General features: G+C 35.9%; 1 protein-coding gene across 1 annotated transcript; it reads left to right on the forward strand.

The window, feature by feature from the left end:
- Window positions 1-352: 352 nt before the first annotated feature.
- On the forward strand, window positions 353-27,940 carry LOC127871709 (protein arginine N-methyltransferase 1-like). Its single transcript, XM_052414852.1, has 10 exons — window positions 353-495; window positions 15,875-15,979; window positions 17,018-17,173; window positions 17,496-17,559; window positions 17,981-18,129; window positions 18,618-18,705; window positions 20,212-20,327; window positions 22,609-22,759; window positions 23,029-23,153; window positions 26,639-27,940. The coding sequence occupies exons 1-10, from the start codon at window positions 478-480 to the stop codon at window positions 26,720-26,722; spliced, it is 1,056 nt and encodes a 351-aa protein (XP_052270812.1). The 5' UTR covers window positions 353-477; the 3' UTR covers window positions 26,723-27,940.

A 27,940-nucleotide genomic window follows, 5' to 3' on the forward strand; every position in this document is an offset into this window, starting at 1 on the left:
TAGTACTTACAGCAATACTACCATTAACATAAACCATTCGATCTGCACGGGTCTTTCATATTAAACAAATATCTTGCTCAGCACAAATTGTTATCATTAAAAGATGGGGCAAATATAGTTTCAGATCGATTTAATAAGCGAAGAGAAAAATAATGTTTTAATGAGAAGATATCTGTTTTAATGTGTTCTTTAGCCTTGGGGGCATACCTAGAAGAAACCCCATTGGTCCGGTATTGTGCAGCGTTAAATGGATAGCTTTCAAGCAGCCGAAACCCCTTCACAACCGATTTAACTACGACCAATTTAACTAAGACCGATTTTACTACTGGCCCTTTTCGTTGATCCGCACTACAATGCGTCATCGATATTAGCATTGACTGGTTTATTTATTTATCCAATAGTAGCAGTTACTAATATAAAATATAAGCAACCGTTCTGTGTGTTTTACGTTTTACACAACACGTGTGCGAAGAGAAAATGGCTGACCACATGGAGGTATTTAAAAATTAATTCTTATAGACAATTAAAACCTTTACGAGTTCACTATTGTATTGTCGGAACGTGCCTGGTATGATACATCACCAGGTAGAAGTTTTAAGGAAAGTCATATCCTTTTTCAGCCGTTTCAACACTTCTTAAGTCCTGCATATCCACAAAGAAATATTTTTTTTAATAAAATTGTAATTTATTATTTGGTAATGGTAAGAATCTCTGTTTTAAGGTTATTTAATGATTAACTCTCCCCCGTAAAAATATAACCAATCGTTATTCTACGTATACCACCAGATAGAGATACAGAGATTTGTTACTTTAAAACTTTACACAGCACACGAGAGTGTCCCAATGTTTTGCTGTGTGCACATTTCTGTCATTTGGTAACATTGAATGTCTCTGTGTTGTCATTGTGAAGGAAATATTGAAAGTGTACCCTGGCTGGATTTATTCTGGAGATGCTAATGCATTAGTATTTAGTGCTAGGTAAGTAACACATGGTATGAATCATTAAATCTAACAAGGATCACATCAACATTTTTACACATTGTGCCATTAGCACCCAAGATAATTTTAGTTTTTGCCATAATCATTAATTATTGCATATATTATCAAAGAACTCCTAGAAAAAAATATCAGAACACTTTGAATTTTTCAAATAATCACCACATCCAAAGTAATGAGATTTCAAAGTTACAGGATTAAACCCACACACACACACTCTTGGTGTCTAGAGGCATGAACTCAAATGTTATTTAAATGCAAATTATTATAAAACATTAAATGAAAATTGGTATGCAAACCTAAATTGATGTGATCTTTCAATTTGTAAGTCCATTTTTGTCTATTTGTTAGTGCAAACATTAATTTAGTAAAACAAATCCATGTTGGATGTCACAGTTATTTTGTTATTACAGTGTGGGTTTTTATGCCCCCGGTAGGGTGGTATATAGAAGTCGAACTGTCAGTCAGACCGTCTGACAAATTTAACATTGCCCTTAACTTTTGAAAAATTGAAGATAGCAACTTGATATTTGGCATGCATGTGTATCTCATGGAGCTACACATTTTGACTGGTGAAAAGTCAAGGTCATCCTTCAAGGTCAAAGATAAAAAAAATCCAAGGGAAGTAACAAGCTTTAAAGGCAGATAATTTCTATTTATCATTTGGCATGTACAGATCATTTTTACAAGGGAAGTAAACAATTTAAAGGGATAGAATAAAAAAAAAAAAAAAAAATCAAAGTGGCGCAGTAGGGGGCATTGTGTTTCTGACAAACACATCTCTTGTTAGACGTAATAAAGCAGAATATGCACATGAATCTGATTATGCACAGATACACGAACATATGCAGGGCACTCGTTTGGCCATTTTTGGGGCCGAAATTCAGCCCATTCCCCCCCTAAAATAGTATACATTTTCTACCTACTTCGGCTAAAAATTCCCCCCTGCAAAAAAAATGTTGTTTTTTTATACTTTTATACTTGTGTTGCCTGCTGCTATTGTGCTATTCACCCTGTATTAAATGTATATTTATGAAAATAACATTAAAATATAGCAATTTTAAGTTTTGAATGGTTGTTGAAAAGATCTAAAATTCCTCTTTTTGCCCAAAACTAAACAAAATTTCTCCCTCTTAGGGCCCCGGCCCCAATCCCCCAAAGTGTAGCAAGGACTCTGATATGAATCAAATCATGTTTGTCTGTTTCCATGTTTGAACGATAATCTTGTTAGATGTATTTTTTCACCAGTTGAATGAACTCTAAATACACAGTTCAAACACTAGTTCTGTGTGTGCGACTGTTGTGCAATGCAACGAATAATTGTAGATGTCAGTCTAGTTTTGTGAACCAATAGGAAGCCAAATGTTGTTCGGCGACAATTTTTGACGCTTGGCCTTCGTTAGCGTTTCTTGGAATTTATCAATTCCCAATAGAAGGTTTTAAAAAAAAAATGTTATTATCTCCAATCCAGCCATGACATTATGAACACCATAGTAAAAATAATACTGAAAACTTTTCTATTTTGAATTTGAAGTATTTTTTTGCAAAACAGCAACAACAATAATTTCCCAATTGTTATCGTCAAAATGCCGCGAATCTTCCCAATTCATAGGGACCTGGCCCCATTCCCAAAATGGTGAAAAATAAACACTGTACAGAATGTCTGGTCATGCTGAAGCTTACTTAATTAAAGTAACAATCACGCTCAAAAATATCGAATATTTCCAGCGATTTTCCTCCTTCTTTATAAAGTACCGGTAAACGGTACTTTCCCAATCGAACGAAAATTCCCAAATTCCCAAAACGGTACTTTCCCAATCGAGCGAAAATTCCCAAATTCCCAATCGGCATCTGGAAAAATCCCAATCAGCGTCCGAATTTTTTCTCAAAACGATAGAAAGTTTCGTAAAAAAACCAACTTTCGGCGAGCGAACAAAGAAAATCGTATAGTTGTGTGTAACCACGCGCTCGATTAATTTCGGGTTTTATTATTCAGCGCATTCAATCAATAGAGTTGTTACTGTTTCCGGTTCTTTTGCCAGGCAGCCAGCGTACTGTTTTACGTCGGTTTGTAACCTTATCGTAGTTTGAAATGAGTCATAATAGCAAATATTATGCCAAAAAACCAATCGGAACCATCTATCACAGGACACATTAACAGCAATAATGATGCTGTGCAGGGAGGGATGCAAGCAACTGAGTGATGATCAAACATCAAAGATTGTTGAAATTTTCACAAAAATGAAAGAGAGAGACATTGCTTTAAAAGAGATTAAAACAACTAGTAATTGATTTGGTGTGTTCTTTATAATATTTTGTTATTTATATAAACTTTATAACTTAATGGTCATTAAGGCATGCCTGCAAATGATTATTTAAATGGATATGTTCATTTAAGTATGAACTGTATGATGTATTCAATAAGACCCAAACTTCACGACGCGATTTTCCCAATTTCAGGATTTCACGACTCGATTTTTCCCAATTTTGAGGTTTTCACGACTCAATTTTTCCCAATCGGACCGGTACGGGTACTTATCCCAATTGGACAAGGAAAATCGCTGATTTCGTTAAATAAACTTTAAAGCTAACCCATAAAGAAATCAATGTTCCTTTTAGCAAAATGCAAAATTTCAACGTTAGATGTTGTCTGGTAGAATTGATTTAACGAGATACAGAGCTCCAGATAAGGTTTTGTAAAATTCTTAAATTACTACCAGATTTTCAAAAAGAATTCTTAACTCTGAAATTTTATTCTTTACGTTACTACTAAGTTTTGGAAAATAATTCTTATTTTTTATAAATGACCTAATAATAAATAATAATGGTTCTTTTCATGCAAAAAAATCAAAATAAACATACTAGCAACTTTATTTATACGAGTTCAGCAGTGTCTTTTTAGTATTATACAATTTTATTTTTCAAATACCTTCATATGCCCAAACTGTGCTTAGATTGCATGCCTTAGATGAATTTTTACATATTTCACAATTAAAATGTGTCTCCCCTTCAATCTTTTTAACGATTAGCCACGGGACTTGTCCCTTCAACTTGTTCAATGTTTTTTTGTGTGTTTAAATTTGGACCCGTCGTGTCGCGTTTTTGTTTAGCTTTTCCGACTGTGTCGGAAACTGAACATACAACATCGTATAAGATCATTTCTATAATGTCTTTCTAAACATTTAACTTCGGCTCACTTTGCGTACAATATGTTAAAAGCGTGTTTTTGGAAGCTTTGCAGTTTTTAGGACGCTCTCTGGGCGCCGCCATTGTTTTTTGACAGATAGACTATATACGCTGCTTTTATTGGAAAAAATGCGCTTTGTTAAACAAACCCGATAACCATTCTATATAAGCACCGCAAAGATCTTTAATACTCGAAAAGAACTCAATAAAAATCGATACGAACCGATGTAAAAATAATATTCGTAACTTGATTTTGTAATTCTTAATGGTACAACAAGATTTTAAAATAAATACGTAACAGACTTGAAAATTTCGTAATTACGAAAATACGACCCTTATCTGGAGCTCTGAGATACAAAGTGCTCGTTTTTATTTTTTGTGGCCACAAATAATTCCATTTATATCTCCCGTGAAATATCCGAACATTTACGGGCGAACACGATATTGGACACGGTAAGCGTCGGAAGCATGATGTAGCTCTCATGAATAATCATTTTGTGAAATCCAAATGAATTCTGGGTAACTGGAACTTAGCGAATGCGAAAATGGCTTGTACATGTATAAATTATGCAAATGAACGCAACCAGAATTAATCCGATCCTGACTCGAAAGCGAAAGTAGATTACATCGTGGAACGATATTTAGATGCTTAAAACTTGCCGAATGCTTGTAATATAACGTTTTTACATCAATGTTACTTGTTTTTAGGGTCTTCCTATTGTAATTAACCATTGTATGGTACTACTAGTTGTCGAATGTTTTTATATAGCATAATACAGTAGCCGTATGTATTGGTGAGCGTGATAGTGACTTTAAATAAATCTATCATGACTGTGTTGTAGTTGAATGTAAAGTAAGGATTTTTGTCTGTATCTAGTTAATTATGGTATTTTGTCAATTTTTAGCTCGACTATTATATATGAAATATATATAGTGGAGCTATCCTACTCACCCCGGCGTCGGCGTTCCGTGCCATGCCGTTAGTGTGCAAATGTTAAGTTTTCGTACTACCCCAATTATTTTCATCGCCCCTTGACATATTGCTTTCATATTTTGCATACTTGTTAACCAACATGACCAGGGTTTTTTTCCACTTTTTGGGAAGATAGCCCATGGCTTTGGATTTGGGAATTTTATCGGCATTTTCATGAAATTGGGAAAATATATTCATTAGCCTTTTTTTCCACACGAAAAGTCCACTGATTAGGGAAATACTAAATTTGATTTAACTCTTTATAATCCAGGGTTTTTTTTTAGAGAAAGGGGAAGACGCTGGACGCTGGGTGAAAGGGGAAAAAAAGAGTGCGAAAGAGAGATATTAGGCCACGACTTTTATATTTCTTGGTTTACAAAACCGCCGACCCTAATTTTTGGAAAACGGGGAAAAAAATAAAATCGGAAAATCGTCTTTTTTTTATATATGTTATTCCCGACCGCATTGAATAACGAGCGAAACGAGAAAGAAAACCATCCGGTTTGAGTACTGTTGCGAATAAAATCAAGTAAGTACAATCAACGATTGGTTCACATATTTTGCATATTGCAGAGACCGGGATAATTTTCAATGTGACACATTATGTACCAGTCCTTGTATGGGCACTTCTCAAAATTTATTTTGGGTAAAAATTACGCTAGCAAAAATTACAGACAATAGGAAAATCAACGTCAGTAAAATGTCGACCCCATCAAAATTTATTTCCGAGTCTGTGAGGCAAATATATTGTTTAACATGTTAATTATATTAAACAAACCCGATATTATAGCAGATAAAAAGTATTACCTTGCAATTTAATAATTAGTATAAATAATCCAATAAAACACTCCCATTATTTACGATATATGTGTTAAGGAATTTTGTAAACACGTCCGCCATAGTTTATAGGAACTTTACAAAAAGTTTGGAAATCGGAACAAATCGGTATATCTCGGAAAATCATTGATAAATGTATTTGTCGTTTCAATGCTTAGGGCATTGAGTAATTTCGGCAAATCGGAACTCAACTTGTGTAAAACACTAGCTCAATTAACTGTTAAACTCCCCCTCCGTTCTCTGCAAAAGATTCGAAGGCGGAGCTATGCACGTGCTATTATTAAATTGGAGGATTGCAATTGAGTAACAAACACACGATTGGTTCGGCATGCTAGACAAATGAAGCCAATTTTGTTGGCGCGAAATTTGTCGCTTTATTGCTTCAGACAGCAAGCGGCTTTCCTTTGATGACGTCAAACTGTCAATTCACACAGACTGCACATTTTCGGAAGACTTTTACTGACTCCTTGTTTACAATGCCAGTACAAAAACACTTGCTAACATTAAACTTTGGATTAAATTATCAAAATAAAGCAAAAGCGAAGTTGACAAATATGATTAAATTAATTCGCGTCAGTTCAAATAAGACGTTTTGTGTTGTAAATCAATGAGTTTTCATGACAACAACAACTTAAACAAACATTACCGCGACGACGCGGGAATCGATCTACCTGGATTTTTTTTCATGGACGATCTAATAAGTCGAGTAAGAGCAAACACATAATTTTTGTAAGTGTAGTTTAGTTTATATTATATAAGATTTATGCAACAGGCATCGCATTGCGTTATGGTGCGCATCGAATTACGGAAATAAAGCGCAGTTTTTCGTTTTAATGGGAGGAGAACGCATGTCATGTAATGGAGTGTTTAAAATTGACTGATGTTACAAAAGTACTCCTATAAATATGAGGTCGATTTACATCGACATAAGCGGGGTAGCTTACGTCTAATTATTTGGACTATTACAAAAGGTGCTTTTAGGACTCATTTCATTTGAAGATATAGATGTGTTTCATTGCATAATTTTATTTTTTTTTGTCTCTGTGTTAAGGTTATAAAAGATATGTTGTCTTTGTTCTGATGTTATTAGTATTAACTTTTTTCCAATGTTTTTTTTTTTTTTTTTTTTTAGACCGCCCGATGGACCATTTTCAAAATAATTTTTGTAAACCAATAAAAAAAAAAGTCGTGGCCTTAGGGGAAAAAATAAAAACTCTTCATTTCAATGTCTATAACTCATCAAAAGAGACTTGTCTCTGTCCTTTTTGTTCTTAAACACATTTAACAGGTATTAAAGTCAAAGTCCTTAATAAAGTTGCAGGTGTAGATCTAATAATGGGAAATGTTTTCAACTATATTTTTGTACTGCGGCCGGGGGACGATGTCAATTTTGTGATTTCAATTTCATGATGAATGGGTTGACGATCTTGATTTGCTACAGTATTGGAAGGGAAAGGAGCGGCAGCTGCCGATTGTCTACTTTCACTTTCACAATTGTCGATGTTGATTACCTCGGAATCTTGCTGGGTTATAACGGTTTTCGATGATTCTTTCTTAAAAAATGCCTTGATGCGTTTAGTATCTTCCGAGTTCGAATGTTTTATTTTGTTTGTGTAAGAACGCTAATTGTGAGACATTTTTTTCTGTTTTCACGTTTATACCTCGGCTTGCACATAGCCCGGATGAAAATTCGACTGGTTTCCGGTAATTAATTGACGAAACACCCTTCTCGCGCAAGACCGGTATCCAGTAAAATAGTCACATAATTATTACGATTAGTTGCCCAGTTTACATGACGTTATTTAAGAGCTATATTTAGAATAACTGGGATTCCCAGATGTTGTGTGTTCGTCTGGAGAGAGAGAGCGCAAATTCGTTGTACATGGTGCAAATTGGATAATTGTCGAAAGCCCCAAGGAAAAATAAACATTTCTTTGAGAGAAAATATTATATTTTGGTCAAAAATGATATTTTTGGTGGGGAAATTGTATTTTAAGGGGAAAAATTCTGGTAGGCGAAGACGCCGAATATCGGCGTCACTTTCTTAGTAAAAAAAACCCCTGTAATCATTCAAATTAAAAGAAAAAAATCAAATAATACTTTTTTAGATGTAATTGAATTGAAATTGAGATAAAATACACATATGACTTCTTTCTAAAAAAAAAAAAAAAAATTTTTTTGTTTGTTTTGGCAATTGGGAATTATTTTTTTTTGCCACACTTTGGGAAAAAAGTACACTTTTTGGGATTGGGAACATAGCCGAATTTCGGCTATAAAATCGGGCCAAAAAAAACCCTGATGACCCCAACCTATAAACAAGAGCAGACAACTCTCTCAAGCATTTTGTCATAATTATGGCCCCTTTTCCACTTACATGTAGAATATGCAGCAAATGTTAAAGTTTGCGTACTACCCCAAATATTTTCAATGTCCCTTGACATATTGTTTTCATATTTTGCATACTTGTTTACCATCATGACCCCAACCTATAAACAAGAGCATACAACTGTATCAAGCATTTTGACAGAATTATTGCCCCTTTTAAACTTAGAATATGCATATTATCGATAAAGCTACAGTACAGCCAAAGCGGCACAAACAAAATCCGCGGCTATGCCACGGCCAGATTATTAGTCCGCGGGGCCGAATCGTGTGTTCACACGGCGTATCGCCGTGGCACTCGGCATCGATCCGCGCAACGACGCCGAGTCTGTATTAACCTCGCGTACTTTCGCGGAGTAAATCCGCCGCATACGTACGCCGCGGATCGAGTGAAAAGATATCCACCTACATGTACATACATGTATGTGTAGCGTAGAATTAATTACGCGCAACTGTTTATGTTTCGTTTGATTATCATTATTAAATTTGTAATCCGAAACACACTTCCGAATTTTAATGCTAACGCGTCCTTTGGCAAATTCTAGCGTCAAATAAACAGTGCTAAAATATCCTTTGTTTCATAAAAAGCGCGCGAAAATTATGCAGACATGTAGAACGTCGTTTGGAAAGTTTGGGTGTATTTTGTGTTGTATAAATACATGAACATCACGTCAGGCGTAAATCGCGTGTTCAGTGGGGGGAAAAACGCCCTGATTAGACGTTATTTCATCATCTCTATAAATAGTAAGGCCACAATTAAAATATTGTTGGTTTGCCCTTTACCGACCCTAAATTTTACAGGTGGGTAGGTAGGTAGGAAAATTATTTTATTTTATTTTGAGAAATTATATTTTTAATACACTAATAGTCTATGAATATTTAAAACACTTATATTAAAGAACTGTTGCAGTGTACGAAGCCCTATGTAGCTTAACATTATCTTGTTTGCTGTTTCTTGCATATATTAATATCAAATGCATGCTTGTGTGTTATTACATCAAATATTTGTTCATTATATTATTTTAATTGCTCAAATGCATTTGTAATTATTTAACAGCGAGACAGCTTTTATTTTTAACTTAAACCTTTCCCTTAAATTTGGCTTAATTAGCATGCAACAAGCATTGAAGGAGTGTAGAAAGACAGCCCAAAGCCTTTAATGGAAAAATTCAGACGTGGCGAAAGACCATCACATTTTACAGGCCAGACTTGCCTACCAGGAGAAACAATTCACAGGCCTGTTGAAGTTTTTACAGGCCTCAATTTTAAGTGTTTGACCGGTTAGTGCATAGTCTCAGCATGGAAAAGTAAATACATAAAAGGGCAAACTGAACATTATTATAAAGCATTATTTCTTCTTGAATGCTCTGAGCTTTTATGAGTACATACGTACAGCTCAGAGGGTCAATAGCTGGGAGTTGTATTATTGCAACTAACATAAGCATGAAAACTTGATTTGGGGAAATAAATTAAGGGTGTTAGTTTTAGTTTGTGGATATACTAACGCTTTAAACATATATACTTGAGTGTTGTCGATGTATTTAGCTAAGAGACATTAATAAATTAAATAAGTTTACCTTTACATATCCATTTCACTAACATGCCATTACAGTAAACTGTTCAGTGTGGCAAACATAATAAAGCAGAATATGCACATGAATCTGATTAAACACTGATCCACTTGCATATAAATCAAATCATGTTTGTCTTTTATTTTGCATTTTCGACAAAAAAAAATCCTGTAACTGTTAGATGTATTTTTCTTTGCGAGTAGACTGCATTCCAATTTTCAAACACTTCATCACTTGTTCTGTGACATTCAGTTCATACATTTGCAAAAAAAAGAGAGTTTTATTTGTATCTAAAACCTATGCTCCATCGTAGAATGACACGCTCTTTTCATTAATCGATACTAATTATATGATGTCCGTCGTAAATTCGATAGTTATTTGTTCTCGCTGAGCATCGTTATTTCTTTTAATTGTCCGCCATCTTGGATCACGTTAACAACATGTGTACAACGAACGTAAAGTCGTATATGTCCGACTACTTTCGCGAACCAATGGTTAAGTATGATGTCGTTCGGCCATTTTCACGGAACACAGCCGATCGCGATGCTGGTTATAGACGCTTGCATTACTGTCTATTCTGGGGCGTATGAAATTCCAACCATCGGAGCGACCTAGATCGGTCAGGGGCGATAATAATAGACAGGGATATAAATACGCGCATGAATAAATATTGCTTTTGGCTCTTTTATCATCGTCGAAAAAAACGAAAATAAAAAAAATACGTTTTCAGAAATCGCAATAACATTTTTTGGGTCGGGGGGTAAAAAGTGTGTCGGTCGGTAAAGGGCAAACAAACTCAATTTTAATTTAGGCCTAACAAATGCCAAAATGTATTTGATACTTAAGGAAATATAGAGAATGTTTGTGTATCGTAAATATTTACCAGCATTTGCTTTAAGACTGGAATATACGGGATTATCGGGTAATTAGTAGCGATATTAACTGTATAATATGAACAAAATAAAACGCGTTTATATACGCATATTCAAACAATAGTTATAATAAGCTGATAATTAACAAAACAACAAATACGTCGTCACCGTCTTGATTATTGATGTGGCTTCAAACTGCTAATTTTCTCAGCTAAAATATAATAGCAGAATCAACATGCAATTAATTTATAATTCCACCATATGCTGGAGCATTGACCACTTGTATGTGCGAAAACATAATTACGTGACCTTGTTTATGTGTGAAATACATACACTTCGGGCGGGAAACAAACTTAATTGGCCAGACACATTAACTATGCTTACATGTATATGATAATACAATCCGCGCACAATAAATTTATTATGATTTTAATTATTATTAACCAGGTTTTCCGAAGGAAAAAACTGGTTATTAGATTGGCGAATGCGGGCGGGCTGGCTGGCTGGCGGGCTGGCTGGCTGGCGGGCTGGCTGGCTGGCTGGCGGGCTGGCGGGCTGGCGGAATAAGCTTGTCCGGGCCATAACTATGTCGTTCATTGTCAGATTTTAAAATCATTTGGCACATTTGTTCACCATCATTGGACGGTGTGTCGCGCGTAATAATTACGTCGATATCTCCAAGGTCAAGGTCACACTTTGAGTTCAAAGGTCAAAAATGGCCATAAATGAGCTTGTCCGAGCCATAACTATGTCGTTCATCGTCAGATTTTAAAATCATTTGGCACATTTGTTCACCATCATTGGACGGTGTGTCGCGCGAAATAATTACGTCGATATCTCCAAGGTCAAGGTCACACTTTGAGTTCAAAGGTCAAAAATGGCCATAAATGAGCTTGTCCTGGCCATAACTATGTCATTCATTGTGAGATTTTAAAATCATTTGGCACATTTGTTCACCATCATGGGACGGTGTGTCCCACGAAAGAATCACGTCAATATCTCCAATGTCAAGGTCGCCACGACTAAAAATAGATTTAAAAAAAAAAAAAAACTTACAAAGGGGGTTAATTTTTTTTGGTCATTTCAAAAGTTCAGTTTGAGTTTTCTCCCTTTATCAGATTTTTTTTTCACAATGAAAACCTGGTTTTGTGACAATTTTGTCCCTTGTTATAATTGTTCTTTCAAAATTTGTTAACTACATGTAACTAATAATTTTAAAAAAGATTTTTTATTTCTTGATGCGCATCGACTCGGCATCATGCCACGGATCGCGGCATGCCACGGATCGCGGCATGCCGCGGCGGACAGATGCGAAGTTTCGCGGCGAAATGCGACTTGCCGCCGCATACTGATGCGGCTTCAACGACTGACGCGGCATCGACTCGTTTCGCCTTGCCGCCGCGGATCGCGAAATACGTTTGTTCCGCTTTGGCTGTACTGTATGTTAAACTTTGCGTACATGTACTACCCCAAATATTTCCTATATCCTTTGACATATTGCTTTTATATTTTGCATTCTTGCTTACCAACATGATCCCAACCTATAAACATTTACAAGAGCAGACAACTGTATCAAGCATTTTGACATAATTATGGCCCCTTTTACACTTAGATTATTGAACATTTGGCTTAAATTGCCAAAACTTCTTTTTTTATGATCACATTTTATTATAACTTTGACAAAACAACACTTACCTGAATACCACAATGGATTCCACCCAAACAATACATCACGCCCCTACCCAGAATCCCTCCCCCCCCCCCAACCCCCCCCCCCATTTTTTTAAAACATCATCTAATAAATTACCACACCCCACATTATACCCCCTCTCACCCCCCTACCCCAACCTCCCCCTCCCCCCAATTTTTTTTTTAACATCATCTAATAAATTACGCCACCCCACATTATACGCCCCTCTCACCCCCCCCCCCCCTTCCAACCCCCCCCCCCCCCAAATTTTTTTTTGTAACATCACCTAATAAATTTCCCCATCCCACACATTATACCTCCCTCTCACCCCCCCCCCCCCCCCCCACTACCACCCCACCCCCCCCAACAATCGAATTTTGATTGCATTTTTCCCAATTCCAAAAAATAAAATCTTCCAAAATCGTTAAAAAGTAAACATAATTTTTATCGAAAGAGTGACTTCCCTTCATTCGCGACGTAATAAAGCCTTTAGTGACACAGATTTTTTGGTGTATTTGCCGGATGCATTTACTCTCAGCGATGACGTTCGAACTGTTCCGCATTATACAAGAGTATATAGAGCCGCACAATACACATTCTATACCATATCTGTAGACGCTTGTTTTCAATCATGGCTTCGCACAATAGTAAATATTACATTAAAAAAACACAAAAAATAGACGCTAAAGGATGTGTAACAATATCAACGATGTATTCGAAACGCTCAGAATCTTCCGAAATTACTGCCGCGAGTAACCCTGAACAGACAGGCTCGGACGATACGCAGCAAAATGTAACAGCAACAGAAGTAATGTCAGGGCCGTCAATCACAAAATCGGCAACTGAATGCTCAGAGCCTTGTAAGAAAGTTGTAGTTCAATCGTCATTTAATACATTAAAGTATGAAATGAAATACCCATGGCTCTATTTTAGCTCGGCCAAAAATGTTGCTGAAACTTGTGTTTGGGCAGTGTTTGTTTTGCATGTGTTTATATAAAGAAAATTGTTAAACCACAGACTTATTTTAGCATGATTAGTTCATTTTTTTTTCCCAAAATGAGCCGTTTCACAAAACAAAAATTAAAAAAATGGGCAATTTTGTTGATAAAAAATTCCCAATTTGGTCAGACTCCTTTTCCCAAAGTTGGCAGAAAAACCCCTGCCACATTATACCCCCTCTCACCCCCCCCCCCCCCAATTTTTTTTGTTTCCTTTTTTATTTTTGAAAGATCGTCTAATAAATTATTGAATATTAACAATTTCCCCATGATGGCTAACGTTATACTGTCAAGCACTCGAATAGTCGAGCGCACTGTCCTCTGACAGCTCTTGTTTATATATAGGATTATTTTATGGGCCCAAACTTTTTGTGTTACCAACTCCTCTTATAACTTGAAACAGATTTTTCCAGAAATTTTAATGAGCTTAAGGTAGCGCACCCTTAATGGGCACATATCCAAATATAATTTAATTAATTATTTTCCTAATCAGCATCATTTCACTGAACTACATGCAAATTTGTAGGTAGGCTCTCCATGCTTTAAAAAAAAATATACCTTTTTTTTCAAAACCACCCTCACGCCTGGCTTTTGTCCAGTTTATTTTCACCCCTGGGGTATATAAAAGTTCCATAATTCATTCAAATTTCCTTATATGGGCATGCAGTTGGTGTGTACAGATGCAGTTAAGGTGTTTAAAATTTAAACAAGATGAAATAAGTATTCTTTTACAGACATTTATTTTTTACAAATTTTTATCTACGGAATAGCGCAATGAAATGTAAGTGATTTCAGCTAAGTAAAAATTGGGTCGGTTAAAAACAAAGTGTCATATAATTCAAAATAGTATCATTCAAGTTATATTTTAAACTAATTTTTTTTATAGAAACACTATATACAGCAAAAATACCAAGAAATAGACAGATTTACCGTTGACTTTTTTAAATAAAAATAAAAATGCAACATGCATCATTCGTATTTTCAGCAGAAAATTACCCAATTTAGCCATAACGTTGTTTTAATTTTAAAAATTGAAGGATGTGCATACAATTTTCAACATATTTAACAATAAACATAGCTTATTATGCTATATTAAATCAAATAACGTTAGAAAAGAAATAAAATACGTCGCAAAAAGTATGCAATGTCGGCAGGATTCGAACCTGCGCGGGAAGATTCTAAAAGATTTCTAGTCCATCGCCTTAACCACTGGGCCACGACAACTTCACGTCAGTGCAACCTTAAATTAGATATCCATAAGTAAATAGGTAAAAAGGCTCATCGATCTTTGAAGAAATCGCGAAATCGTATGTTTCAGATGATAATTGGATCAAAGTCAATATTTATAGTGAAAATAATGTATTCTAAATATATTAGGTAAACACATATAAAAATTCGAAGTTTGAAAAAAATAAAATGCATCTCTCGGAAAAAAACGATCATTGAAGATCGGCAATGATCGTAAAATAAATCGCGGGAAATCATTAGAGATGCGCTACCTTAAATTGTTGACGAAAATACAGAGTTGAATTTTGTCTGTCTTGTTTTTCAGAATCACATCCCCGTCTTTGTATTTTTTTTCCTCTATGGAATTAATATAAGTGGTCCCAAGAATATATTTTTTACCTCTCTGAATGCCTGGCAGATTATCTCAAACTTTCAAAGCTGAATAACCTTAATAGATACATGTAGATGACCATTGAAAAGGTTTTGGGCAACAAGTTAGTTATGGCTGAATTATGGCTCACAACTTGTTGTTCACTGTAGAATATAGTAGACTTACACAATGTATCTGTTTTTTACCATGTTTTTAGTGTACGGTGACACTTCTTTTGTTAGTTTTCTGTCTATTGTATTCTAAATAAATGTGAAAATCATACATGGATAGTAATAAGTCACACATAGAAAGTTTAGTATTGCAGTAAAAATGGGTTTCATACATTGGTTTCACTGTTATGGACAGTTCCCTGTCAGGGCCCTTGCTACACTTTGGGGGATTGGGGCCGGGGCCCATAGAGGGGGGAATTTCGCAACGTTTTGGGTGAAAATGAGAATGTTAGAAGTTCTTTTCACCAACCATTGAACACTTAAAATTTCTATATTATAATGTAATTTACATAAATATACATTAAATCAAAGGTAAATAGCACGATAACAGTTGGCAAATGTATAAAATAAAATAAAAAATTGTTAGAGGGGGGAATTTTTAGCTGAAATAGGGGAAAAAAGTATACTATTTTAAGGGGGAATGGGGCCGAATATCAGCCCCAAAAACGGCCAAACGAGGGCCCTGCCTATCAAGAGATCACTTCAGTGTTTCTTGTAATGTACTCGCCCATTACTCACATTAACTAAATACTGGTTTCCAGGCAACTACAAATGGCCCGAGCAGTACTGTCAATGGAGAAAATGGAGAGGAGATGACATCAAAAGATTACTACTTTGACTCATACGCCCACTTTGGTATTCATGAGGTAAGTTGAAAAGTATATAACAAAAATATAATTTAAACATTATGGTTTGCATGGTTCTTGCTGGCTAAGAAAAGTTGTTGCAACTATATTACATTACTTGAAAAAGTTGTTAAGTTTTCATATTTTCAGTATGTTTGGTAATAACATTTTACTGGGTATGTCTACCAGGTATCTACCAGTTAACTATATATAAAACAAGTATATTGATCATCATCGTCACATGGTAAACCCAGGAATGCAAATTGTGCATGTGTAGTGAATTGTATAATTTTATATATAAAATGAGAAATCTACTTGCGTTATTTATTGTGTGTATATCTTTCTGTCACCTATTTTCGCGATGTTATTCGATTCCACATCGCAAAATTTTATTACCGAATATACTGAAAATATGAACTTTTTTCAAGTAATGTAATATATACCAGTAGTGATATTTTTTAATCAATATAAAATAAAACTTATAATTTAAAAAAAGGTACATGTATTTAAGAACTTCTTTTTTCGTCGTTTGTGGTTGACAGTCTTCGTCCTGCTTACCTGAAATCAAACTGTGCTATAAAAAATAATTTATCATAGCAGAAAAATATTAAGCTTTAAGAATTGACTTAATCAAATAAAGTGCATGGAATTTGTCACCATATTCAGGAAATACATGTACATGTATTTACATTCCTTTCTGATATTTGACAGAATTTGTTGATGCCGTATCAATTGTTTTTTGGTGAGCCTGTTAAACCATGTCTTATAATTCAGACCAATATCTGAGCAGCAAGTTTACTAATAATGTATGTTAACCCATTTATGCCTAGCGACTAGAAAAAAGGCCTTGGCAAACAATGTAGACCCAGATTAGACAACGCATGATGCGGCGTCTCATCAGGGTCTACGCTGTTTACTTAAAGAAATTTCTGTAAAAAAATATTCTAAATATAGAAATAAATATACTAGACATCCCTAATTTTGGAAATAATTGATCCAATTAAGAAGGATGGGATAGTCCACTAGGCATAAATTGGGTAATGATGTTGGTATGTATAGGAAATGCTGAAAGATGAAGTGCGCACGCTGACATACAGGAACTCTATCTATCACAACAAGCACCTGTTCAAGGGCAAGGTTGTGCTCGATGTTGGCTGTGGTACAGGCATACTCTGCATGTTTGCTGCCAAGGCTGGGGCTGCGAAAGTTATTGGGGTGAGAAGTTGTCTTTTTTTAACTCTAATTCCTTATTGACGTTATTGTGCATAAATACTCTGGAATTTCTTCTAAAGTAATATTTGACTTAAATCTAAAAGCTCTCCATATTGGTGTCTTGCAGACCAATAATAATACTGTCATGAAATAAGTTTAGCAACCAGCTTGTTCATGATATTCTTATAAAATTGTTCATTTAATTAATAAAAAACATATTGATCATTGTTATTGTATGCGACATGGGTTCTTTAAAGATCTGAAATATTTTAAAACAGTTGAATGTTTTTCTCAACCTGTTTAATAATGAACATCTGTATTTTAGATTGAATGTTCCGGCATCATCGATCATGCAAGGAAAATAATCGAGTCCAACAAGCTAGACAAAAGTATGCTATGATTAGTGCTGTTGATATCTCTATGTTTAAACAAATGGCAGTTTTGGGCCATCAGCAAGGCAATATCTGATAAGAATACAAAAACATGTAATTTGCTTACAATCTAGCTTTTTTTCTTGTTGGTAACCTTTTATTCAGATTTTTTGGACAGCTATTTGGAAATTTGTAGTTTTTTTTCCCATTAGGAAAGGGCTGTTTTTGGGTACTTAATAAAGAAGGAAAAAAACATGGCTGATTGAAGATGATGTATGCATTTTCTCTTGTATATACATGTTTAGCAAGTGCTGATTGAGTATTTGTACATCCTTTCACCAGTAAATTAAAAAACAATATTTTGAATAAATCTCTTAAATAAGTATATGATAGCACTTTATCCAAAAGAGATATCCATGACAAATGTTTTTCTTGTCAGACATAGTGTTGGTGAAGGGCAAGGTAGAAGAGGTGGAGCTACCTGACGGCATCGAGAAGGTAGACATCATCATCTCAGAGTGGATGGGATACTGCCTGTTCTACGAGTCCATGCTGCAGACAGTGCTATATGCTAGAGATAAGTGGCTGGTAAGTCATTCTACTTAATCAATCGGACTTTGCAATGGAAATGTAAAAAAGCTAAGGCCACAAGTTTAAAGCAGTAACAATTATTTAAACAATAGCAAGTAATGGATTTAATGGAATACATGCATACTTAAAGAAAAGGAATTTAGTTTTAATGAGATGTAATTGTTAATCCAATTATGCTGTAACTTCAAAGTTTTTTTTAAACAAAGATTTTTAAAGTTTACAATTTGAAATCAACAACTCGAAAAATTATAACTTAAATACTTTATTTTCTCAGTTAACCAGTAAACGGATTTGACCCTAAGTCCTCAGAACAGTTATGTTTCTCATGCATGTGGCCTTCTAGTTTTGCTTTTTAAATGGTCAATAGGTCCCATTATTTCTTCGTAAACAAAAAATGAATATACTCAAACGCATTTTACCTTTTTGAGAAAACGAAGATGTTAGGAAATCATGTACACAGTTTTTACCTACGTTTGTGGTTTCAGGCTCCAGATGGTATGATCTTTCCAGACAGGGCAACCCTGTATGTGACGGCCATTGAGGACAGGCAGTACAAGGATGAGAAAATCAACTGTTAGTATTTTATAGATGTTTTGGTTTGAAAAAGTTCCTGCCTCATAATTAAGTTTTCTCTGAAAATGTCTGTTGGCCATGAAACAAAGCCAGTAATACTGCACAGGGTCCTTAGAGAATTTTCAGAATATTGGACATCACGAGTTCTATAAAATAACAGTCAAGTGCTTATTTGTAGTTCATTGGGTAATACATCTGAATTTTTATGCCCCCGGATCGAATGATCAGCGGTATATTGTTTTTGGCCTGTCTGTCATTGTATGTGTGTGTCTGTCCCAAAACTTTAACCTTGCTCATAAAATGAAAACTCTTGGGTCTTTAAACTTCACAAGTGCATGCATCTCATTGAGGTATAGCTTCTGTGCGGCTTCAAAGCGCAGTAGGGGACATTGTGTTTCACAAACACAGCTCTTGTTTGAACAAATGAAAAGAACGACAAATAGTGGAACATAATCTGTGTCTTGTGGCATCCATTTGAGAATTAACTCCCAAAGTTTTCCAGTCTGCAGATGTTCTTTAAGTCTTGTCTACACCATAGAAGTGTACCTCAGAGCCTAGCTTACTCTTGACAGTCCTTAATATCAGTTATAATTGATTAACAGACCATTTCACAACAAATGTTACTATGTAATTTCTGTAAGGATCAACACCAATGGGGATTATCAGGCTTCCTGAAAAGTCCCAAAAAGTGCCTGTCAACCGGACAGGCTGATGGAAGTTTGCCTGTCCTGACAAAAATTCATTTGACCAGCGTGAGTTTATAATGAGAGAATTACGTAAAGTTTAACTCATATTTATTGCTATGTGCAGCCTGTGTACAAGTACACTCGATAAAGTTAAACAAAACGTTTGCATGTTCTTGTGATTAGAGTTTATGATGGACAACAGCTTTAAATTATAGTCGGACTCAAAACAAAATAGCATAACATGACTACGCATTGATTAGTAGACTTGCACGGTATTGGATCGTTTCAACATACGTTACAATACATATTGATTTTGACTTGTCATAATGCAGCCAACTTCTGTCAGACTGCCACTACTTTGAAAAGTTCTTTTTACTTGTTTTGCTTCATATTCTTTTTATTTTTTTCCTCATCACTTAGTTTCCTTATCTGGCCTTGTCTAGCGCCATTGAAACTTTAGCAACAACATTTTTTCATGTGTAGTTTTTGTTACAACGTTTGTAATTGGATAGGTGGTAATATGTCGGACCAATAAAATTGACGTTTGTGGAAAAAAAAACAAAGGGAGAGCACTCCTATAAACTAGTGACGCGTTAGTGTTCTTAATGACAAAAAGGCTCGAAATTTACAAAAAGAGGGTGGGTGTTTTCATTCTTTTGGCAAGTATTAGACTTTTTGGTATTTAGTCACAATTTTTTTGGCTTGTCACAAGGACTGGCGATATTAGAAATTTCGCGGGACTGTAAAGAATTTTGCCGGAGAAAACATACATATTTTAATCTGTGATCTAGGTTATTTATCTTTTGATGTCTGATTTCAGGGTGGGACAATGTTTACGGATTTGATATGAGCACTATCAGGAAGGTGGCCATCTCTGAGCCCCTAGTGGATGTCGTGGACCCTAAACAGGTTGTCACCACACCCTGCCTTGTCAAGGTAAGATCTTAGCCCCTCTTTCATATTATAGACCCTAAACAGGTTGTCACCACACCCTGCCTTGTCAAGGTAAGATCTTAGCCACTCTTTGATATTATAGACCCTAAACAGGTTGTTACCACACCCTGCCTTGTCAAGGTAAGATCTTAGCCACTCTTTGATATTATAGACCCTAAGCAGATTGTCACCACACCCTGCCTTGTCAAGGTAAGATCTTAGCCCCTCTTTCATATTATAGACTCTAAACAGTTTGTCACCACACCCTGCCTTGTCAAGGTAAGATCTTAGCCCCTCTTTCATATTATAGAACCTAAACAGGTTGTCACCACACCCTGCCTTGTCAAGGTAAGATCTTAGCCACTTTTTGATATTATAGACCCTAAACAGTTTGTCACCACACCCTGCCTTGTCAAGGTAAGATCTTAGCCCCTCTTTGATATTATAGACCCTAAGCAGGTTATCACCACACCCTGCCTTTTCAAGGTAAGATCTTAGCCCCTCTTTCATATTATAGACCCTAAACAGGTTGTCACCACACCCTGCCTTGTCAAGGTAAGATCTTAGCCACTTTTTGATATTATAGACCCTAAACAGGTTGTCACCACACCCTGCCTTGTCAAGGTAAGATCTTACTAGCCCCTCTTTGATATTATAGACCCTAAGCAGGTTGTCACCACACCCTGCCTTGTCAAGGTAAGATCTTAGCCCCTCTTTGATATTATAGATCCTAAACAGGTTGTCACCACACCCTGCCTTGTCAAGGTAAGATCTGAGCCACTCTTTGATATTATAGACCCTAAACAGATTGTCTCCACACCTTACCTTGTCAAGGTAAGATCTTAGCCACTCTTTGATATTATAGATCCTAAGCAGGTTGTCACCACACCCTGCCTTGTCAAGGTAAGATCTGAGCCACTCTTTGATATTATAGACCCTAAGCAGGTTGTCACCACACCCTGCCTTGCCTTGTCAAGGTAAGATCTTAGCCCCTCTTTGATATTATAGACCCTAAGCAGATTGTCACCACACCTGCCTTGTCAAGGTAAGATCTGAGACCCTCTTTGATATTATAGACCCTAAGCAGGTTGTCACCACACCCTGCCTTGTCAAGGTAAGATCTTTGATATTATAGACCCTAAACTTGTCACCACACCTGCCTTGTCAAGGTAAGATCTGAGACCCTCTTTGATATTATAGACCCTAAGGTTGTCACCACACCCTGCCTTGTCAAGGTAAGATCTTAGCCCCTCTTTGATATTATAGATCCTAAACAGGTTGTCTCCACACCTTGCCTTGTCAAGGTAAGATCTTAGCCCCTCTTTGATATTATAGACCCTAAACAGGTTGTCACCACACCCTGCCTTGTCAAGGTAAGATCTTTGATATTATAGAGGTTGTCACCACACTTGTCAAGGTAAGATCTGTTTGATATTATAGATCCTAAACAGGTTGTCACCACACCCTGCCTTGTCAAGGTAAGATCTGAGACCCTCTTTGATATTATAGACCCTAAACAGGTTGTCACCACACCCTGCCTTGTCAAGGTAAGATCTGAGCCCCTGTTTGATATTATAGACCCTAAACAGGTTGTCACCACACCTTGCCTTGTCAAGGTAAGATCTTAGCCCCTCTTTGATATTATAGACCCTAAACAGATTGTCTCCACACCTTGCCTTGTCAAGGTAAGATCTGAGCCTTTTGTGGATATGGTTTTGACATTGGTTTTTACAAATCATTATTCCTTACTACCATTGCCCCCTGTCTCACATTCATGTAATGCAATGGTCTGTATCTGCCGAGTATTTCCAGTTTGATTCTTGTTTACTGCTTTTATCAGAGAAACATTGAGTAGCTGTACAAAAATATACTGCTGTCATATGAGTGAAGTAGTTAAAAATGGTGAATAATTTGGTCTCATGATTCTAAAAACAAATTCAGTTATAATCCCAAGCATTCCCTGTTCTTGCAACTGTTTGAGGTTTAAAATGCAAGTTTCTAGCAAGCATTTTTACACTGAAAATACCTATGTTTGGTTAAACCCTGTTTTAGAAAAGTCTTAAAATATTTTGTCATAAGTGATAAAACAAAGATTTCAGTACGATCAGAATTCTATGTTACTGATGCAAGCCAATTACAATTTGCTCAAATATTGATGCAAAAGACCACTTGCCATCAGTAAATTAATAAACTTATCAGCCAATCAGATTCTCTATAATCACGACCATTGTGTCTGGCAAAGAACGAGTGTCATAGTAACAGTTTTGTTTGATGTTGTTTCCAGGAGGTTGACATCTACACAGTAAAGGAGGAAGACCTTCATTTTACAGCCCCGTTCCACCTGACATGTCGACGCAATGACTATGTGCACGCTCTCGTCACATACTTCAACATTGACTTCACCAAGTGTCACAAGAAGACCGGCTTCTCCACAGGTTTGTTGCGTCTCATTCTTTGAGTTTAGCATAATTGCTGTTTGGTCAGTGCCTTTTTATGTCCTCCACCACTATAGTGGGGGACTTATTCTTTTTGCCCTGTCTGTTGGTTTGTTTGTGTGTTTGTTTGCGCCAACTTTAACATTTGCATTAACTTTTGCAATATTGAAGATAGCAACCTGATATCTTACTTAATAGCTTACTATCTTGCAATTTTTTGGTCACAGCTTTGCTTTTGTTCCCAACTTGTCTGTTTATCTACCCTTTAGCCCCCGAGGCACCGTACACCCACTGGAAGCAGACCGTGTTCTACTTTAACGAGACAGATCTGACTGTGAAACGTGGCGAAGAGATCACTGGGACCATCACCATGCAGCCGAACAAGAAGAACAATGTAAGGCTCTCACTGAACTCATCTACAAAGGAAACAGATTTTCACTAATCAGCTTGTATTGACGAGTTAATTTTTGAAAGGATGAATGAATTTCCCAAAAGCTCTGGTCCCACAGGAGGAGTGAAAAGATCTGATATGAAAACATGTATTTTCTGACCAATTTCGTTTTAATTGAATTAAATTCTTTTTCTAAAAGTATATTTATTCCGAAAGTAGAACAGAAAGGTTTTTTTCGTGCACATAAATTTTCTGTATGATAAGAATTTCATTGCTAAATCCATTTTGGTCCAGATGTTTGTGCCTTCATTGAACATAACATTTACGCTTGTGTAGTTTGACAAACAATAATTCTACTTGCCCAACATCAAGGGCACAGGCAGCCAAATACATGTCGTACCCACGTGAAGTTGTATATAATATAGGTACATTTCACAGATCAATTCTTACCTATCTCAAGGCTGTGGTCCACACATTTTTTTAGCCAAAACTAAAGATCATAGGGTTCAATGCGCTACAAAGTTTAATTGTTCAATCAAATATTCAATCCCATGCTTTCCTCAAGGAAGAATGTTGTGATGTTGTACATGAGTCCTAAGTTTTGAATGCTATCCGCTATATGACAAAGTTGCTGTGTATTACCTTTTCAGAAACTTTTTAAGCCATATATTATGTCACACATATTTGAAGGACTAGGGCATGTGTTTGCAGCACCAGTGCAAATTGAAAGGCACTCATCCATCAGGACTAGTGCATTATTGAAATAGTTTTGTCCTCTGCATAAAGTTGTGTCTTAAGCATTTTATTGTGGGTCAAATCACCTAGTAGATTATTATACTCCCATTACCATTGGTAATGGGAGCTATATAGGAGTCACTTTGTCGGTCTGTCTGTCCTGAAATTTCATCCGATCTTCACCAAACTTGGTCACAAGCTGTATCAAGATGATGTCTAGGTCAAGTTTGAATATGGGTCATGCCGGGTCAAAAACTAGTTCATTGGGTCACTTAATGTTTTTTAAACCGTAAGTTTGTCTGGACCATAACCATAATTTATCGTTAGATTTTAAAATGACTTGGTACATTTGTTCACCATCATGGGAGGGTGTGTCGTGCGAAAAAAGTATGTCGATATCTCCACGGTCAAGGTTACACTTGGAATTCAAAGGTCAAATGATTGTCCGGGCCATAATTTTGTCATTTATTGTGAGATTTTAAAATCATTTGTAAGATTTGTTCACCATCATTGGACGGTTTGTGGCGCAAAAGAATTACGTCAATATCTCCAAGGTCAAGGTCACACTTTGAGTTCAAAGATCAAAAATGGCCATAAATGAGCTTGTCTGGGCCATAAGCATGTCATTCATTGTGAGATTTTAAAATCATACGGCACATTTGTTCACCATCATTGGACAGTGTGTTGCGTGAAAAAATTACGTCAATATCTCCAAGGTCAAGATCAAGAAAAACACGGAACTAAAAAAAGACGCTTTGTAATGGATATTGCGGAATGTGTTTTGGTGAATGAGCGGCTTTTTCGGTAAATTAACAAAAGCAGGTGCCTGAAAGAGTCATCGTTCTTTACATTCTAGATCCGCGTGAAAAATAAAGGGAGGCAAGCGTTTGGGACATTGTCAAATCATTTACGTCAAACGAGCACCATAATAAAAAATAGTTGCTTTTCGACGTAAAACTTATAAAAAGAATGAAGTTCTTTGAGCCGAATTAAGAGTACAAAGGTGCTAGAATCAGACATCAAGAATAAATGGCGACGGGAGTGGTTGGCTGAAGTTGATGAACGTGGAGTTAAATTTCGCGAATTGCTGAAAAAATGTATTGCCTGGTACAGTCAGTCAACAAGTTTAGAATCACCCGGCAAAACACCTTAATTCTTTTGACCACAATAATTTCTTTCGGGATTTAGTGTCAATGTGAGAAGATGTAAAAATAAAGGGTAAAATTCATTTTGTTTGCTAACAGGTTAGGCCAGATGGCATATATGCAATTTTTGTCAAAAATAGCCAATTGAAGTTCACCTTTCAGCAAAGTATTAAAATCATTCAACTTGCAGAATTAGTATTTCAAAACATTGTCATGGCATTTGTTTTCAAACAGCAAAAAGCTTATTTGAAAATAATAAAGCCTTCTATAATTCATATGCACATTTCAAAACATAACTCATTCAATCAGTTCCGGTTAACTTGTTGCTGCATTTATCCCCCCTGTAAGCATAATACAAAAGCTTTCTTGCTAAAAATTGGTTAATTTACTCCTTTATCAATGTTTACCGTAGACACTTATCATTTTGTTTTTATTGTGGCATTATGGAAAATTAAAAACAAATTAATCGGAACTGCTGATTATCCAGAACTAGTTGACAAACTGTATATGTTCATTGTTGATTGAAATTTTAAAAAGAATAAATATATTGACTCTCCTTTATAAAATGAACAACAGGTGTGATTTTTAAGATTTGTGTTAATTTCTAGGCTATTTTTTATTTGTTATTTTGCTAAGTCTCGGGAGCTTCTGGGTCCCCTACCAGCGTTTTGCCATGGACCCACCGGGGGTTCTGGCGGCCCCCAGCTAAAATTTTCAGGTTTTTCAGTTTTGCCAACTTTTAACCCTGAAATCAGTTGGCACATTTTTTCACCACTGGATGGTGTGTCGCGCGAAAGAATTACGTCGATATCTGCAACATCAAGGTCACACTTTGTGTTCAAAGGTCAAAAATGGCCGTAAATGATCTTGTCCAGGCCATAACTATGTCATTCATTATGAGATTTTAAGAGAGTTCAAAGGTCAAAATGGTCAGAAATGATAATGGCATAATAATTTTTAAAAATCGCCATAATTAGATTCTCTTGTTTTTGTGAAGACAGCATGCAAAATAGTCTGTGTCAATGCGGCATGTGGGTATACGTCATGTCTGTGACAAAGCTCTAGTTTGACTGCAGCACTGACGACTGCAGTTTTCATACTCAGCCAGCCAACTTATATTCTCTAGGAATTTGATATGTACACATGTTTATATGAACAGATGAGCCCGCTCAGTGAAAAGGGTTTTAATGCAGTCTGCACAGGCTTTCCAGGGACGACACTTTCCCCCTAAACTTTATATTTGTTAAGAAGAGACTTTCTGAAAACGAAAAATATGAAAAATATCATAAAGCAGAAAGTGTTGTCCCTGAGTTGCCTGAGCAGACTGCACAGGCTAATCAGGGACGACACTTTACGCTTGCATTAAACCCCCTTTTCACAGTCTGTCAGAGCATGTCCCAAATATGTTTGTATTGAAAGCATTGTAGGGCTAGCTATATCAGTTGGTAGAGTGACAAATGACCTATCTGAACATTATAGGTTAGATATTACACAGTGTGATCAATAATTTATTTGGCCATTCTCCTCCTAACTTTGATTTAAAAATGACATTTTTCCTACTCCATGGCATTTGAGATTTATTGCAACCCCCCTCTTTGTGCATTGCAGCGTGACCTTGACTTTGAGGTAGAGGTCCAGTTTGAGGGGGAGCTCTCTAACATGGCCGAAACTCTCCGATACAAGATGCGATAGGACCAGCAGCCGGGCTGCCATGGCAACAAAAGATGACTCCAGACTCCTGGGAATGTATTCCACCAGGCTGTGATAACTTGCCTCCCTTTCAATGGGACTCGTTAGCTCGTGTTACCAATATGCCTTCGTGCATCGACCTTTACAAGGTGTTAGCTTCGTGGATAATGCCATAGTTTAGAACTTAATGTCAGTCATTTAAATCTCTGTATGATCAATTTCACATGTATGAAAATATTTTTGTTTATGGGTATGATGAAATACATTGAATGCCTTTTGATACCATAAAATAAACAAAACTAGAATTTTATTTTATGCTTTACTTGTTTACTTAATTACATATGGACAATTATTTTAATGCTTTAAAATGTTTCATAATTTTGTAATCTTATGTTAACAATTTTTAATTGAAAGTTGTTGTTGTTTTGCACTTATGACGTTTTGAAAAGACCGGAAAAATCAATGCACCATGTTCATGGTGGAGCAGCATGTCTACTTGATAACTTAAATTGTAATAAATGTCTTGATCAGAAATTATACAATTTCGGTTCAACTTTACCAATAGAATTTGAATGCTTATATATTTTGGATTATTGCCATCACATGAGGTAGATCCGTGCATGCTCGAGCACTATGGAAAAATTTCAAGTGCAATATGTTTAAATCCATTTAATACTGGAACTTACATGAATTTTCTGTCACTCAGAGATTCAGATTGTGGAATGTGTTTCTATTGAACATTCTTTTACTTGCCATGTCATAACAAACTTCTTTGTACTACTTCAAAAGATTGAAACAAATATTTGTGCTCTTACATTTATAGCACAAACAAATATTTTGTAAAATGTTGGAATATATTTCAGTATGTCTACCGTAACAAGATAACAACATTAATTCATTACAATGGTCTCTACTATATTTATTGTAGTTTTTTCATTTAACAGAAACCATGGAGTAAATTAATACTGGGTAATTCCTGCAAGGGATCAGTGATGCTCGACTTGAGTACTCGAGTTAAAATGTGTTTAACAACAAGAATTCCATTCTCATATATTGAATTTTTAAAACTATTTGCATAATGCTGTTATAGATGTTTCATTGAATTTTTTGTTGTGCTAATAGTATCTCAAAATGTTGTCATCCTTCAATAATGTTTTACAAGGCCATTTGATCTGTTGACTGGCCTCTACATTTTAAGTTGAATAAATCATGTGCAACACA

The sequence above is a fragment of the Dreissena polymorpha genome, chromosome 1 (genome assembly GCF_020536995.1).
Source record: "Dreissena polymorpha isolate Duluth1 chromosome 1, UMN_Dpol_1.0, whole genome shotgun sequence".
Classification (NCBI taxonomy): Eukaryota; Metazoa; Mollusca; class Bivalvia; order Myida; family Dreissenidae; genus Dreissena; species Dreissena polymorpha.

Bases quoted from the DNA above. Each gene is read 5' to 3' on its own strand.
- LOC127871709 (XM_052414852.1), top strand. The intron at 17,174-17,495 runs GTGAGAAGTTGT...TCTGTATTTTAG, and splicing joins GGGCTGCGAAAGTTATTGGG to ATTGAATGTTCCGGCATCAT. The intron at 17,560-17,980 runs GTATGCTATGAT...TTTTCTTGTCAG, and splicing joins GTCCAACAAGCTAGACAAAA to ACATAGTGTTGGTGAAGGGC.